The following is a 16779-nucleotide window of genomic DNA, read 5'->3' on the forward strand; positions in this document are numbered from 1 at the left end:
TGTGCCGCCTCTTGCACTGCGCGCGGGCGCGCGGGGCGGGGCGGGACCGGACGGGGTGGGGCGGGCGCACTGCGCATGTGTAACGCCCGGCGGCGCTTCCGCCCGCGCGGCACTTCCGGGTCAGCGCCGGAGGCGGCGGCGGCGCGCGGTCCTGGCGGCAGCGGACGAGGCGAAGCGGTGGGCGGGCGGTGAGGGCGGGGCGGCGGGAGCGGGCCGCACTGCACTGCACTGCAGGCTCGTACGGGGACCGCGGCCGGCTCCGAACGGGCGGCAGCGGCCGGGAACGGCCTGCCGGGCCGCCCCCGAAGTCGCCCCGCCGTTGCCGCGGCCGGGCCCGGTTCTGGGGTTGGGGCACCTGAGGGGGCGGGGCGGGCTGTGACGGGTGACATCAAAAGCGTTTAGCTATCTCCAGCGGGGATGGATGTCTTTGGCGCGGAAGCCTTATCGCCTTGACTTGCAGGAATCGTTAGGCCATGAAGGCTTTAATGGAACGAGAAATGCGATAAAGCTGAGTGGATGAGGCACAAAATTACGTCTGGGCATCTGGAAGCTGTAAGCAGAACGTCGGTGTGCTAAGCCGCATCGCAGGCAGCGGCTTCTTGAAGCACCTGGCTCTGCCGGTGCTACGGAGTATAGGAAAATGTTTGCAAAACTGAAGAAGAAGATCGCAGAGGAGGCAGCGATTGCTCCCAGGCCCGGGGGGGCGGCCAGGATCCCGCGCTCCATCAGCAAAGAGTCCATCACCTCCGTGGGAGCGGACTCGGGAGACGACTTTGTGAGTCCTGCCTTACTCTGAGTGCTGCTTCTTAAGCCGTGTTTCTGTCACTGCTTTACAGGAACCATTTTAAGTGTGCTGTGTGAGTTGAGAATGCTTTGTGGTGGCTCTGTGGTGTATGTCTTAATGTGCAGATGAATCAATAGCTTGAGTCAGCTTAAACACCAAAGGGAAAATATTTGTCTCTTTACTATGAGAGTCACTCGTTTACTCGTGTAAGCACTAGTTACAAAGCTATCTCAATACAAAACGTGATTAAACAGCCATGGGACATTGAATGAATATTAAGTGAACAAGTATGTAAGATGTCTAGTTGTGGAACTAATTTCTGAGGCAGTAGGGAGGCAAGAATTCAAAATCCCAAAACTTAGTATTCGTTTAACTGCTCTTAATGCAGATTTTGTACAGCCTTAAAGCCATAGAGAATCATGTGCCATTTATGCTTTGGATTTTGCGTGGAAAGACTGCAGAGCTCTGAGTTCACGTAAATATTGTTGCTTTGGTTTCCTCGTTTCTGTTTTTTCCAGAAGACTTTTTCTCTGACCCATCCATTCTGAGCTCTTCACTGTTAGAGCTTGATGTCTTTTTTTTTTTTCCTAGCCATTCTGTTGTGCTGTCGTATGAGTGATGGGTTAGAACAAATGCTTCTGCTATAGGCTATTTTAGAAGAATCCCCTGCATCATTCCTAGGCTGGGCAATGTTTATCATCGTAGGGTTAGTATGTAACAGGATTATTTTGACTGCAATTTGTAAGTTACGTGGTTGTTCTTCTGTCAAGGCTTCTGATGGAAGCAGCTCTAGAGAGGATCTTTCATCCCAGTTGTTCAGAAGAAATGAACAAATAAGAAAACTGGAAGTCAAGCTGTCTGGTATGTGTCCTGATACATATAAAAGGTGATTGCTTAGAAGAGTTTCCTTTCAGCTTCAGTGTTCAGAGTTCTGAAAAATGTTTGTTTTATTTTAGGAAGTTAACTTGTAGTGCGTCCCTGTTGCTCTCATCTAGGTAGCATTTCTGTCCCCATGCTTCAAACAGTCTTTTCCCCTTTTTTTTTTTTTTTTTTTTTTTTTGTAATTATTCTGTGTATGTGATGGTTTGTTTCTCTTAGGAGTTAAGACTTCTGATGTTGACAGTAACGCAGGTGAAATGAAGAAAAAGGAAAGAATCCAGCACAAAACATTCTCAAGGCTGTTTTGCTTTCTAAGATAATACCTTGTTCTGCAGAGCTGTCAGTGAGGGTTCTGTTCTGATGCTCCTTCCCATCCCTGTTGCATGGAGTGGAACTTCTCCTGTAGCACTGGGACAGACCCTCTTGTTTGTATCCATTTACCCTATGGGCAGTGAGGAGCTACTTGCTTGTCTTCATCATTACAGTCATCCAAGTTTTCCTCAGAAGAAATGATTTTCTAGTTGAGAAAATCATTGCTGTTTTCCACTCATGGTTTTTTTTTTTTTTTTTTTTTTTTCTCTCCCCCCCTTTTTTTTTCCCTGATTTCCTTCCCCTGTGTCTGTCCATTCCTGGTCTGTGCTTCTCCCTCCTAACACAAGATTATGCTGATCAGATCCGAAACTTGCAGAAGATAAAAGAGAAGCTTGAAAATGCATTAGAAAAGCATCAAGATTGTACGTACTGATTTTTAATCTCTCTTATAGTTGAAAATTGCTATGATTTAAATATACCTGGAAAGAAACAATTTATACATGCAGTTTTTTAAACATTTATTTTCAAACTGTATACATGCAAGTTGCAAAGAGGTAGAACAGGCCCCTGCCTTATGATGTGAACAGCAGTATTGTGCTGGCTGTTGAGTAAAGTTCTTATTATGCTGTTCCCCAATTTTGGGCTGATGTGCAGTAGGGACTCTGTTGAAACCTACGGCTCTGTTTAGTGCAGTGAAGAACAGAAGACATCTTCTGTTACTTGTGACGCTTCTGTCGTGTGCAGGCAGTGCTGTGTGGTGAGTGGCACAGAGTCAGTGCTGGAGCTGAGATGGTGCTGAATACTTGAAGAAGCAGCTCTATAAATGTATAAATAACAGAAGCAGTTCAGAAGCAATTTTAAAATATGGATTTTTAATACAGTTTGGTGCTTCTTTGTTGGTAGCTTCCATGAGGAAGTTTCAAGAGCAGAATGAAGCGCACCAGGCCAACCGAGCCAAGATGGCTGAAGGAATGGCTTTGGCCTTAGAGAAAAAGGACCAGGTAATGGAGCTTAACAACTCAGCCTTTGGCTGGCTGTGGAGATCTGTGTACATTAATTAAAGTAGCTGTCCTGCATTGCATTGGTTTAGTGTGTCAAAGTCAAAGGAAGGGATATTCAGGTTGCTCGTAATTGTTCTGAATCTTAATCTTTTTAAAAAGAGCCCACAAAAATTTCTGGTATGAAGTCTGCACATGTTTGATAAGGTTCCATTGTGGCCTTGTTGTCATTTTTGTTTTATTTACTTGAATAATACTTATGTACTTGGATAACATAAATTACTCCATAGCTTTCGTATATAAAAACACTATGTGTTATTTTTATTTTGGTAATTGTTTGTTTTCATAATTCTTCATCTTAATATTCCTGTTATCACTGTGGATTCTTTCTTTTTCTTTTTTTTCCTCCTTAATTGCTATACTTTAAAGTCTGCAGCTGGATTGTGATTTTAATTCTTTCTTTCTTGTTCAGGAGTGGTTGGAAAAATTGACTCACATTGAAAAGGTAATTAAGCTTTCGGTTCATTTGATATTTTTAAACAGTGCCCCACATATTTTCCGTAGCACAACTCTGTTCAGCCCCTTCTTTGCTGGTTGGTCAGTGAGTAGGGCTGACGATCTGCCTTTATTAGCAGTGCCAATGCTTTGGGAGATACTTCTGGAATTAGTGTTCATTAACGTGGGAGGGAAGAGTGGTGGGTTGCAAAGACAAAGATCTTGTGGTTTTACACGGTGGAATCATAGCTTCCTTAATCACAGAGGAGACAGCTGGGATGCAGAAAGAGGCGGTGACTTGGTCTGAGCCCACTAGTTGGTCATCTGTCTCATGAGAGAAAGGGATCTATTAGGTAGGAATTTTCTCAGTGTAGGATTTCAGTCTTGCTGTAGCTGTTTGAAGGTGAACTTTAAAGTACCTCTTATTATGAAGATGTTGAGCATGCTGCTGCTCGCTGTTAATTTTTTAGATAGGTTCCATCTGCTTGTGAGTTGAGCATGGCAGTGAAGACAGCTTTTAAAGAGAAACTTCAGAAACTCATTGATTGCCTCCTGCAATTTGAATCAGAGGAAGTTCTGATTCTACGTATGGCACCGTGGCAGAGCCTCGGGGATGCAGGGCAGATTTATTTCCCAGAGAATTTAATTGACCTCCCACTGACTTCAGATTAACTTGCAGATGTTCTTGGATTCCTCTTTTGTTTGTTTATCAGGAAAAAAAAATGCTCGAAACACAGTTACAAGAAATGAAGGAGCAGAGTTTGAACCTTTTTCAAAAGAGAGATGAAATTGATGAGCTGGAAGGCTTTCAGCAGCAAGAAATGGCCAAAGTTAAACACATGGTAACATTATTTTAAATATGACTTCTTTTCTTGTTAGAACACGCAGTGGAAGTACTGCGTTAGGTTTTTTTAGCCCTAATGCTTGTGTCCAGTGTGGCTCCATGTCCAAATCCTACTGTAGTATGTACATCTGGGGTTGTATTGAGTATTTCAGCAGGGACTGTTCTAGGAGTTACTGCACTTAATTCATCTCATAACGTGATAAGGGAGGCCGTTCAGGTGAGAAGATTATCAGTGTTACCAGTTCTTACTTCTTACTGACGTTCTGGTATTCAGCTTTTGAAAAAGGAAGAATCTCTGAGCAAAGCAGAGCAGCAGCTGGAGGCACGCACTCGAGAGCTGATCCATGCCAAGGAGATGCTTCAGGAGGCAAGCAGCGAGTCGTCAGGCCTGCGGAAAGATCTTCAGGAGCTGCAGGAGCAGTTCTTGGAGCTGGAGGCACGCAGGTATGGATGCATTTTCGTGACGAGTGTGTTTTCCTGTATTTGTCCAAATCTATTTTTTGGGGGGCGGGGGGGTGTTTATATATGCAACAAACTGACTCATTGCTGCTAGTATGGCAGGGTGGATGTAAAGGCTGAGTTTGTATGTCTTTACAAGCCAATTAAAGCAGTACTCATTTAGGATTTTGCAAGCTTATGTTTCTTTTTTTTGGTTACTTAAACACTACCTCTTTGGAAGATTGGAAGATGTATAATGAATACAGTGGCTGGTTTTAGTACAAGAAAATCTGGTTGATGTTGCTTAGATAATTCTGCCAAATGCTATTTTTCTGGAACAGTCACTTTTTTTTTTTTTTCCTATTTCTGTGAAGAGATGAACTGATGACAGCTGAGAGGAATGCAGAAAATAAGATCACTGCTCTGGAGTTGAGAGAACAGGAGCTACAAGCTGTCATTCAGCACCTTTCTGTAGACTTGCAAAATGTAAGTTTCACATCAGGGTTTGATTGGAAGAGCTTCTCATCTACAGAAGTTAGATTGCATATTGACTGTTTGTGAAATCTTAAGATTCAGAGCAAGGAATTCCTCTTTTTAGGCTCGAGTTGCTGGTTCTGGATGTGAGAAGACACTAGAAACATTACGGGCAGAGCACGAATCTCTGAAGGTGGAATATGAACAACACAAGCTAAAGGTTAAGAATTTGCAGATGCATCTGGTTCTGAGTTTGAAATTTGGTGTCTGTTAAGTGTTCTAGCATCATATTGTCTTTTCAAACAGAACTAATGGCTTTTTCTCAAGTCAAACCACAATGAATTAGGCAAGAGCTTGGCTATGAAAAGGGATTCTGTGATTTCTTTTTCCTGCAGATGACTTTTGAATTTGATGAGAGAAGGAAACTTATTGAACAGTTGCAGGAAAAAGTGTCTTCCTTGGAAAAGAAATTAGAAAGAAATCTTTCAGGGGTTGAACATGTACAGGAACTGCTCAAGGAGGTAATTTTACATTTATGGACTGATTAAAAAGTGCAGTTGTAAGGAATTATTTTAGAATATACATTGCTTACTGGCATGGAAAGGGTATATGATGATGTAGTGCAGGCATGTTTGTCTCTTTGGTGTGTGTTGACACACTGCTGGACAAGCTTGTGTGGGTGGCTGCACGGGGCCCATGTGTGTACATGCTGCATAGATGTCTGCATTGGTCTTTGCACGTTGTTTAGGCAATGCATCTGTCTGCTTAGAAGGGAAAGAGAAGTTTTTTAGCATGCCCACAAAAGGCAGAGCAACTGGAGAATGTTATTGGTTGATCCTTACAGAGAACAGCTCACTCTGTTTCTTGGAATTCGTCTGCTATCACCATGATTCCCAAAGCATTGGGACGGGAGTGGGAGGCTGGTTTGCACATAGGTTATAAACAGAATGTTGCATGTTCAACACTTCAGCCTCAGAATTGTTAAGAAACAGCTGAAAGCATGAAGAGATTTACTTCTCTTTAGTGCTCTTTCCACTACTTGATCTTTCTCCAGAGCTGATGCTCCTATTTTAGAGTCACCTTGGAGCAATGTTTTCCTATCTGGATCAAAAAGAAACTGTTCAAGTTTAGTATTGTTATTAATGAAATTCAAAGAAACTTCTTAATTAGAATCTTATCTCTTTGTCCACCCTACCCTCTGTTCTTAACCCCATATAATCTTCAGAAAGCTTCTCTTGAGCAGAAACTGGATGAAGCCAGTCAACAGATATTAACAGACAGAATGCATCACGTTAATGCTGTGAACCGGTTAGAAACACAGGTAAGTTACTTTTTATTTTCCCCTTACGAATTCCTAACTATTTCCATCCTCTCTACACCCAGTAGCTTTTACTGTCTCTGCATTTGTGTTTTTGACCTAAGGTGATGCTATGTGTCCCACTTAGTTCCCAGAGGAAGGTTTCGTTGAGCGGCTCAGCTCATCTCTCCACCTGCAGAGATGGGGAGGTGCCCAGAGGTTCTGAAGTTAAGGCTTCTCTTGCTTGTGTTTCCTGCTGTAAGAAACAAGTAGCTAAATTGGAACCATTGCTGAGCAAGTCTGAAATGATGAAGAGTGTTTAAAGAAAGCAGGATGTGTCAAGTAGACATTCTGTTTGAACTGTGTAGTTCCATAGTTTCAGTGTTTACCTGCCCCTGTTACATCATCCTGCGTTCTGTACGTTGTTTTTCTTTCTAGTAGCGTAGATGTCAGTGGATAAGGAAGTTCGTGTTATGTTTTAGAATAGAGAACTGGAACAGAAACTACAGGTTGCAACAGAAGCATTGAAAACGAGCAAGGAGGAAGCTTGTGAGCAGGATCTGAAGATCCAGAAGTTGGTGAGTGTACTGCACTGTGTTTGCGAGACCAAGAGGAGCCAGTTTTTCAGCATTTCCACCATTTCTCTGTGTTCCATTTGCTCAGTTGTTTTGTTACTGTTTGTCTCCTAAACTAGTAGTGTTTGTGTGAGAGCTCCTGGCACTGCTACCAAAGAAACTCAGTTACTGAAGTTTGAGTGTGATGTGCAAATACATCCAATTCTTATTAGAGCTTCAGAATATAGTTGTTTAACTTTGTTTTCTTTTTCTCATAAGCAAATGGATCTAGAAAGTGAAAGAAGTAAACTACAGCAGCAGGTTTTAAGCGAGAGACATCAGTATGAGCAGAAGGCTTCTGAGCTAGAGTCTCAAATTGCTGCTCTTCAAACAGCGTGGGATTTCGATAAAGCAGCTGCTCAGCACAGGATAGTAAGTACAGAAACTGTTGAGTGGGGCTCCCAGGTCTTCACAGAACGATTTTATCAAAGCTAGTGGACCTTGCTTATTGTCTGCATGTGCTTACTAAGAGTTCCCAGCATTACAGTAGAAGATCCAATACTTTGAAAAACAAAATGTGAATTGAATGTATTTGTTTATGCAAAGCATTGGAACACTTGTACTTAGTACTTAAGCAGTCTTTATTTTACAGAGCCAGCTGGAAAAAGAGAATGAAAATCTCAGTGGAAGCAGAGAAGAGTATGAGAGTTCTTTAAAAAAACAAGAATCTGTACTGAACAAGCTGAAGGTAAGAGTTTAATTAGTCAGTGACACTGGTTAAATATGGAGCCTAACTTGAGAAACAGTTACTGGTAGAGAATGTTATGTTCTTAGTACTTGGAATCACGTTACGTTCAGGTTCTGTGTACTTTAAATTCTTTCATACTCAGTAGAAGTGCTCTGAGAAGCATTGCAAACTTGTGGTTCTTTCCTGAAGCAGAGTGCTTGCTGTCTAAAAATATGTTCCTTTATTGTCACGCGTGAAGGGCTTTTAAATCCTGCTGGCAGTAGCAGTACAGAGTAGTTCCAACATCGAATAGTGAAGTGGAACTCAGGTTGTAGTTCTCTCAGGTAACTTCTAAATTACTTTTGGTTTGCAGGAAGAATTGAGCAACAGAGAGACTGTCAATACTGAAATTGCCAACACATTGGAAGAGACAGAAAAACAAAAGGACAAATTGCAACAGCAGGTTGGTTAATACCAACAATCTAAAATACGTACAAACACTCCAAGACTCCACACATCAGATGAGATTTGGACTTATGTTCCTGACTATTATGATAATTAATGAAATCATCTTCAGTATGGAAGATGGCCTTGGTTGCCTCTGTAAACATAAAGGTGTATATATAAATGCTTTCACAGGAATCTAATCAGTTTATGTGAGGTAATCAGTACAAAAGTGTTAAATACGGCTAGCTGCAAAATTAGAGATACTCATAAGTTTGTGGGCTGAAGGATTATGGCAGGTTTTGGTAGTTGAGTATAAACTGAGAGGAAGACCAGTTGGTAGTGAATGAAGACATTTGCTCAGAACGAAGATGGTTGGTATTGCAGACCTCTTTAGTTTGTAAGATGTGCTGTCCTGGTGGGCCAGCCATCCCAAGGCATTCACGAGTTTGTGGCTTGGTTTCTATAAAAACAATCAGACAAAAAACAAGGATAGCAAACACAACCACAGAGCTATCTGTTCTGTTGTGTTCCTTTCAGAGTTTATATCGTATCTTTGTCCCTCTGAAGCACAGCAGTTCTAGAATCCTAAATTTCTTGATAGGAAGGAGTTTGTATCCAGTAAGTGAATATGAATTCTGGGTAACCTTATTTTGTTCTTCTGTTTTGTTAAAACCAGCATAGTGAATGATGTGAGCGTTTGTTTTCTTTAACTGGGAGCTGTCATCTGAGCAAATTGGACTGAATTTAGTTCTGTCTTTTAGTATCTTTGTTATTCTGGAACTGTTGTGTATGTTTGCTTGCTTGCTCTAGCTGTGGGAAGAGCTACCAGACTTGCACAGTCGTCTTACAGCTGCCACCTGCTGGTTATGAGGCAGTCTGTGCCTCAGACTTATCAGAAGCTGAAGTGTGTTTTAGCTTTGGCAATATGTTTACTTCAGCACTTTCTAATGAGACAAGCACTGTGTAGGTGATTCCTTCTATGAATCTGGAGTTGAATGTAGACATCCATATTGTGCTATCTGTAACAATAATGCTCAGTCAACTACTTTCTCAAGGTCCTGTGTTGCCCAGCACATAGCTCAGGCCCTTGTTTAGTTGTAGATACCATCCACTGCCTTCCACTCATGTAAGAATTCTTCAGTTCTTGCCACAAAAAAAAATCTGAGGTATGTTGAAATCTTTCCATGGCCTCTTCTAAGTGTATATCCTTAATTTTGTTTGTTTGACTGCTTTAAAGGTTTCACATCTGGCTTCCTTAATAAAGGAAAAAGACCGGCTAATTGATGAAAAATCTGGTATGCTTCTAAAACAGAAGGAAGAACTAAACCAGCTCAGTCAAGGTTAGATGAAACCAATCTACTGTATTCCAGACAGCTTTAACTGAATACAGTCTCTAGGTGTGGGCTTTCTTATGTGTAGGTGGTAATAATTCTAGATCTCTGTTATTTCCATACTTAATCTATTTGAATTTTGAAAGTCCTCTGTCATTCAGTGTCAGTCTCTGTTTCTTTCTATACAAACAACAACAAAACCCACTTTCTTAATCATTGTTTTGCAGTGTTTTATCAGAAAATAACATATCTTACTGTATTTTCTGTTGGTGAACATATAGTGCAAAACACAGGAAATGAAGAACTGGTCCAGTTTGATGACTGCTATTTTGTACCACTTTAAAAACTGCTCTTGCTTGAAAGACATCATTTATATTCTTAAATCAGTTGTAAGCTGATTTTCCATAGTTACACTAAAAAATGAAGTGCATTCATCTTCATTCAGTTCCAAACACCTCTGTGTTCCTACTGTGTTGCCCTTACCTAGAAAGGCACCCCAAGGGTGGCCTCCTGTTGCACCATTCTGTGGCTGGCTGGCTGTCAGCAGCTGTCTGTGCCATTGCCACGTGTGCTCACAGCCCCACGTGTTCCTGTGCAGTCAGAGAAAAAGTCACACGAGCTTTTGGTGGAGGCCTGTGTTCTATTAGAAGAGGTGTAGTTGATAATTAAGCTTTCAAGTATTAAAATGACTCTGACTTTTAAAGAGAGATTGCTCCATTGCAAAAATACACATGTGAGCTTGGGCGGCTTAAATGTCACATCTTTGTGACAGAACAAGGCAAAAAGGTCAGGGTTTACCACGCAGTAACTTCTGTCTTTGTGTAGACAAATAGGAAATGATGAGAAAATCTCATTTGATTCAGTAGGTTGGTACTGAGCAAGTTTCTTCATCCTCAGATCACGAAGCTGCATTGCTGCAAATGCACCAGCTACGATCTGACATAGAGGCAAGTAATAGCCAAGCAGTGGAGAAAGAAGCAGCAGCAAGGAAGGAAATAGAAGAATTGAAGCTGCAGATACAGGAGTTCCTATTGGCCAGAGAACATGAGAAAAATGTGAGTGCCAACTGCAAAGCTACTCTGAAAGCTGTCTGCTGTCACAGCTGTGACTGCTTTGTGAAGGACATCACCTTATTTTATTTCACTTATAATGAAGGGGATTGAAGGAGGCAGAGACCCAAAAGTGCCAAACAGGCCACTGAGAGATGTGGAGTAGATTGTCACTATTGCTTTCTGGTTTGGAAAACAAACAAACAATGGGCCTAAATGAAAAAAGAACCAAAACCTCCACTACCTCCCACTACCACAGCAAGCAAAAGCATACAAAAGCAATAAAATCTTGCTTTCTCTCTGAAGACTGTTAACAGGCTGCAAGTATCACACCTCTGCAATTTGCTGTTTTCATTTGTGTAGGTTTCAGAACTAGAAGAATCAACAGGAGCCTTGAATGAGCACTTGGATCTTCCAGAAAATCGTGTGACAGAACAGAATGGAGAGGTAACAGTTACAGATGTCGTTCAACTTCAGAAGGATAACAGAGAGCTGGAACAGCAAATTGTTGAGAAAAACAAGGTAAACTAAACAACAGAAATGCCTGCTTTAATTAGGAAGCCTAATAATAGGTGCCAGAGCCTTAGAAAGGAAGGCCTGAACAGGCTTACAAACATGAGAGATCCAATCTGAATCCAACTTTCTATGAGTATTTTCCCACCGCAGACTGTAAAAGGGTGTAGCAATAGAGAATGAAAATTGCAGCAGAATTGTAGAGAAATCTCTGTGGCACAATTCTGCTTCTGCTCCTTACCTATTTTGGAGAAAACAAGCACCAAATGACGCCAGTTACAGCTTTCCTGCAGATCCCAGTTTGAATTCAGTTAATTTCTCTCAGGTGTTCTGTCACGCGCGTGCCAACATTTGCAGCCAGAATTGTGAGACATCCAGATCTCTTCTCTGGAGCTGCCAGTTGGTTTGCTTGATTCTTTGCATTCATTTCCCATGTTTTCTCTTCAGATACTTCTGTGTCAGTATGTGCCCTAACGCTGAATGCTGTGTTAACGCCGTCCTTTGCTCTGCTTACAGATGATAAAGCAGCTACAGCAGAGAATGACAGAACTGAAAAAAACTCTCCAGAAGGAGTTGGTAAGGGTTCTGTTCCTCAGTCTCTCCAGCTGGCACTTGCTGGAAGTTACTTACAGTAGAAATTCCAAAGACTTGATTGCAAGCTGCAGTTTGTTTATTTACTAGGAATGCTCGCAGTTTCCTTGTGATTGCAGACAAATCTGTGAACCCTTACTTTAAGAAATGTGTAATTCTGGGTCTGTATTTACTGAGTAGATGGTGTGCTGGGTAGCCATCGCTATTCAGATACTGCAGCACTGAATTTTAGGTATGGACTTGTATTTGTAGTGTCTGGTATCTAAATGTTTCTGTATGTTGGATGACTGAGATTTGTGGTTGCTGCTCAGCAGTCATTCAGCTAAAATTTCCCAGGCAGTGATGTCAGCCACAGGAAAAAGCTCTTCTCAAAATAGTTTCCCACTCTAAGACAAAGCCCTCATATTTTAAACATTTTAAAAGAGGGTTTAAAATATTCAAGTATTGTGATTAAAAAAAAAAAAAAAAAAAAAATTATTCATTTTGTTCTGAACTTGAGAATTGCATTCTGTGCATCTGAAGAGCACAGAGCAGATTAGTGGTGAAAGAAAAATGATGTCAGTTTCTAGTATGGAGCCAATTCTGCTGGTTTGGTCACACGGATGTAACTCTAACAAGAGCTGGGTTTTCTCCTGGAGGCTCAAGAAATGTAAGATATGCACCTCTGCTGTCATCCCCTGAAGGATGAGAAGCTTGTCCTGCTGATGCCCATCTTGTGGGTACAAATGCTCTGCATTAGGTATCTCAGATTCACATTTTCTCCCAGCATCAAACTGACACAACCTGTAATGCTCTTCTCTTTTTCTTTCAGAAAATAAGGCCAGACAGTGAGGTACCTGAAGTACGTGAAAAAACAAATTCTGAAGTGCCTAATGCTGCTGTGACTGTCACAAACAACTCTGATTTAAATGACTCAAGGGAGATAAACTTTGAGTACCTTAAACATGTTGTACTAAAATTCATGTCCTGCCGGGAGTCTGAGGTAAAGCATCCTAGGAGGACGGGTTGGTACGCTCGTCTTCTCATCTCTGGTACCTGGCAAGAATGCCTGTATGCCAGCTGAGGATTTTTGCATGTGAAAAGAAATTGACTGAGTGAGGCAGCACAATAAAGCAAAACAGCAGCATGTTTGGGAGTACAGATCATTAGGAACTAAGTGAAAGGTAGGAGGTAGTTATGTCTAGAAGTTAAAGAGCTGAAGCTGCTCTGTACTATTCTAAAAAGCATATGGAGTATATGTGATTATAAAGTAGCTGTATGTTTAAGAAAGATAGCAACAGAAACCAGAAAGGACATAAAGCACGTGCTGTTGAGGTGTCATAAGAGATAATTCCTTGTGCACTTGAAGCTCCTTTATATTCTCTAAGTTGTGTTGAAAAGGTTACAGGTAGAAAGAAGTCATGCCAAAATATGCTTTTCTTAACTGTAGGTCAAGACAGTAGGTAGGATGAAGAAATAATTGTGCAGCTCCGTGGTATCCGGAGTGTTTGACTCCTTTAGTAGCTCTGCATGATGTATCCTAGTGCTGCGCAGTTGGTACGTTGTGTATGTAAAGCAGCATGATTCTGACCTGTGCATGCTGCTACAACTTTTTAGAACTTAAAAACAAACAATTACCACAGGATGCTGTAGGGGAAATATGCAAGCTGAAGAAAGCTAGGAAATGCAATCAGAAGAAGAAAGATACAGGCTGCCCTGGTCCATTGTAAGAGGGCATAGGGAAAGGTTTTACTGTTCTGCTCTTTGCAGTTGTAACTAAAAAGTCTGTGACTAAGCCTGCAGAAAAAGTGTTGCACTGTAGTCCAGAACACAGAGGCTGAGAGCATCATAAGCACTGTGGTTTCTTTCAGGCATTCCATCTTATTAAGGCTGTATCTGTTTTACTGAATTTTTCCCAAGAGGAAGAAAATATGCTTAAAGAAACATTGGAGTACAAGGTAAGGATTCTGTTGCGCCTGTAACCTATAACTGGATTTGCAGCAAAAGATGTGAACGCTCTTAGATGCTGGGAGGTGCTGAAAAGTAGCTGTTCCTTCCAGATTTAATCATGTGAAACAATTTGCATTTTCACAATCTGAACTCTGCAGAGTTCTGTTTTATAAATAGTTTCTGTCACTTGGTGGGGAGATGCAGATACACTGTACTCTTGTTCAGATACACTGTACTCTTGTTCCAGTCTCCAGCTTCTTGTAAGTGTGAACCTAGCATGATATGTATTGTGCTTTCCTGTCCTAGATGTCATGGTTTGGGTCAAAGCCATCTCCTAAAGGCAGTATCCGGCCCTCTATCTCAAGCCCAAGGACGCTGTGGTCTTAAGGGATCCTGAAAATGGGCAGTCAGCATCTAGCCACTGTTTTTTCTGTGAAAAGAACACTGGACACACCACTTCAGGTGTGTCTTAATCACTGTCATTGCAGTATTTTGTACAAGAACTTTGACACTGTTTACAAAAGTAATGCTGTGCAAGGAGAAACTTTCACTACAAACTGACACCTCTTGCGGGCTGGGATCAGGGACCTTTGGATGGTCTCTCAATGGAAGTCAGCTCCTTGTGCTCACCAGACCTGTTATCTTGGCACCAAAGGATAATGTTAACCTCACTGACGTGGGTGCAGGCAGTTGGAGCTTCTAACGCACGCACCTGCTGTGGTGGTGATTCCAGCTTATGTTAGGAGTGCGAGGGTTGAATAACTCCAGACACAGTAAAGCTTCCTTGTCTCATTGTGGAAAGCGGTGGGGAAAAAATTGTTGGCAATACTGTGCTGAATTTTTGACAGTTTGAAATGACTTTCAAAGGACAGGAGCAGGAGCTTTAACCAAAAAAGAAGTTTGCCTTGCCTTGTTACACTGACATAACTAATAGTCTGCATCTTTTCATATCACTGTGTAATATAAGGTGCATATATCCTGGCCTGCAGTCTTGAAGGCTGCACGTTGATCATGATTATTTAATTTGAGAGCACAACTTTAGAGTTGTTTACTGATTTTACTTTTCTTAAAGAAAAATAATATTTAAAATGGTCTTAATTATAGTACCTAATACTCAGTCGCCTTGAAAACCAATCTGTTAGTCTGTACCATGGGTTGTTAGCACTGGGAAGAAGGGGTAGTAAACCATTTTAAATTTTTAAAACTGATTTCCAGGTATTGTAAGTATACACTGAAAATACTTTTTATAATGAAAAAGAAAAAAGAAAAAAGATTGTATGTATATATATACACCTTGAAAGAGCGTGAATAATATTGGTACTAAGCACTTTGGGCTTTCTTCCTTAACAAGTCTGCTAGCAACAAGCTTTCATAACCAGTATCTTTTGTTGTGGTTTTGTAGTTCAGATGCTGTTGCTTATAAGCTGTTCTGAACATTTAGTGGTGTGACCTGTGTCTGACTACCTGACAAAAGACCACGGCTTAGGAGGCTTTTGTTTTTGAGGGCAAAACTGAACTCTTCACAAATCAGTCTTGGTTCTGCCTTAGGAAAAGGGAACTCAGCTGACAGTTTTGCCCTTCAGTTTTAACGCCACCACAAAATCTAGATGAATATAGGAAGCAGCAATCAGGCTTACTTCTTAAAACTTGGATGTATATCTATATATAAGAAATGCAATGCTGCTATTCTGGTAGTTCTTTTACAATGAGATTTGTGTTACTAACAAAGGTTTTTATTCAATATGTTAAAAAAAAAAATTCTACCTGTCCTGTAGTGGAGATGCAGTCACGTTCAGAGTCTGACTTAGCTCTGCTGACAGGAGACGTGAGCGACCTGGGTGGTGGTGGCAGGTGAGATACAGTGTTAGAGTTGCAGCAGAGCTGCTGTGAAGAGATAGAAGCGTTCTGCACGAGGTCAGCAGAGCAGCAAACGTGGGGCACATCTGCCTTAGGGGCCGGGCCTGTTTTTGAGGCAGCCGTGCCCAACCTGCTGATCTGCTGAAGTACACTCAGTAACATCAGCAGCACTCGTACACTGAGACTTGATCCGTGACACTTAACTGTACAGAATAGGGAAGTTTAGGGTAAGAGTGCAACTCTAATTTGAAAATAGACAATCAAAAAGTAGATTTGTTGGTTGTTCCTGTATTGAAACAAAGCAGGGGCAGGATAACCCTCCTGGGCCTCAGAAGGGTCTTTCTTTGGAGCGTCTCCTTGCCCTGACCTGCTTCTGTGTGACCTGAGGCCAGAGGGTAGGATTCTCCCTAGTCACACCGCTGCAGGTTGAGTGACAAATTTGGTTTCAGTTGTGCCTGGCTTGAACGGTTACTGCTGTACAGTAACAAATGCAGTGCAGGCAGCCTGCAAGACAGAGTGATGCATACATTTTAATTATATATTGACTAATGCAAACAGTTTAGCATCCCAAAGCTCATACTTACCCAAAGCTCACTAACTTAACATAAATGAGTTCTCAAGTGTTGAATTTTCTTCAGATATCAGAGCAAGAATGGTGTGTGTGTGTATGTATATATGTACATATATATTAAAAAAAAAGCTAATGCACTTTCCCTTGTATAAAAACAGTGGTATACACAATCCCTTCTATGGCTGTTGAATTTCTTTCCTTCTATGCTGTAAATATGGATTGTATTATGAAACACTATGAAATTTGTGGTGCAATATGTTTTGGATTAAAACTCTAATCTTGATTTCTTTCTTTTTCTTTGTCGTCCTGATTGTGTCCACTGGGATGCTACAGCTGTTTGAAACAGTTTTAAAGCATTGAAGCAAAACTTATCTTTGACCTGTGCTAAGATTGTAGTTGTGAGATTAAGGCCTGTTTCTCATAGGGAATTAGGCCAGGAATGAGGTAGGGTGCTTCTGCCTCCTGAAATCATCTCTAGGGGCAGCTGCTACTTGTGCTCTTAGCAGGTGCTAAATCCAGGCTGGCTGGATTACAGCCTCCCTTTGCAGCTGTGTCAGTTGGAAGCAGGGCCCAGGCTCTGTGCAGCCAAAACCAGAGCACTGAGCGAGGCTGCTGGAGCAGCCAGCACAGCTCAGTTTGAAGACAAAGTTTGGAAGGAGTTGGAAGTGAGTGCTCATGCAGAGGTGGGC

General features: G+C 41.6%; 1 protein-coding gene across 1 annotated transcript; it reads left to right on the forward strand.

The window, feature by feature from the left end:
- Positions 1-123: 123 nt before the first annotated feature.
- On the forward strand, positions 124-16373 carry GOLGA1 (golgin A1). The gene is made up of 23 exons (XM_042830762.1): positions 124-177; positions 461-775; positions 1555-1645; positions 2323-2397; positions 2879-2976; positions 3446-3478; positions 4182-4310; positions 4587-4756; positions 5125-5236; positions 5349-5444; positions 5620-5745; positions 6450-6545; positions 7004-7099; positions 7355-7507; positions 7728-7823; positions 8176-8265; positions 9487-9589; positions 10478-10635; positions 10993-11151; positions 11659-11718; positions 12545-12715; positions 13584-13670; positions 13969-16373. Exons 2-23 carry the CDS (start codon positions 641-643, stop codon positions 14047-14049), a joined length of 2415 nt encoding a protein of 804 aa, XP_042686696.1. The 5' UTR covers positions 124-177; positions 461-640; the 3' UTR covers positions 14050-16373.
- The last annotated feature ends 406 nt before the right edge of the window (positions 16374-16779 follow it).

The sequence above is a fragment of the Centrocercus urophasianus genome, unplaced genomic scaffold, assembly GCF_019232065.1.
Source record: "Centrocercus urophasianus isolate 14NV4802_14NV808 unplaced genomic scaffold, USGS_Curo_1.0 seq_34, whole genome shotgun sequence".
NCBI lineage: Eukaryota > Metazoa > Chordata > Aves > Galliformes > Phasianidae > Centrocercus > Centrocercus urophasianus.

Bases quoted from the DNA above. Each gene is read 5' to 3' on its own strand.
- GOLGA1 (XM_042830762.1), top strand. From the start codon at position 641: ATGTTTGCAAAACTGAAGAAGAAGATCGCAGAGGAGGCAGCGATTGCT. The intron at 3,479-4,181 runs GTAATTAAGCTT...TTTGTTTATCAG, and splicing joins AATTGACTCACATTGAAAAG to GAAAAAAAAATGCTCGAAAC. The intron at 7,824-8,175 runs GTAAGAGTTTAA...TTTGGTTTGCAG, and splicing joins CTGTACTGAACAAGCTGAAG to GAAGAATTGAGCAACAGAGA.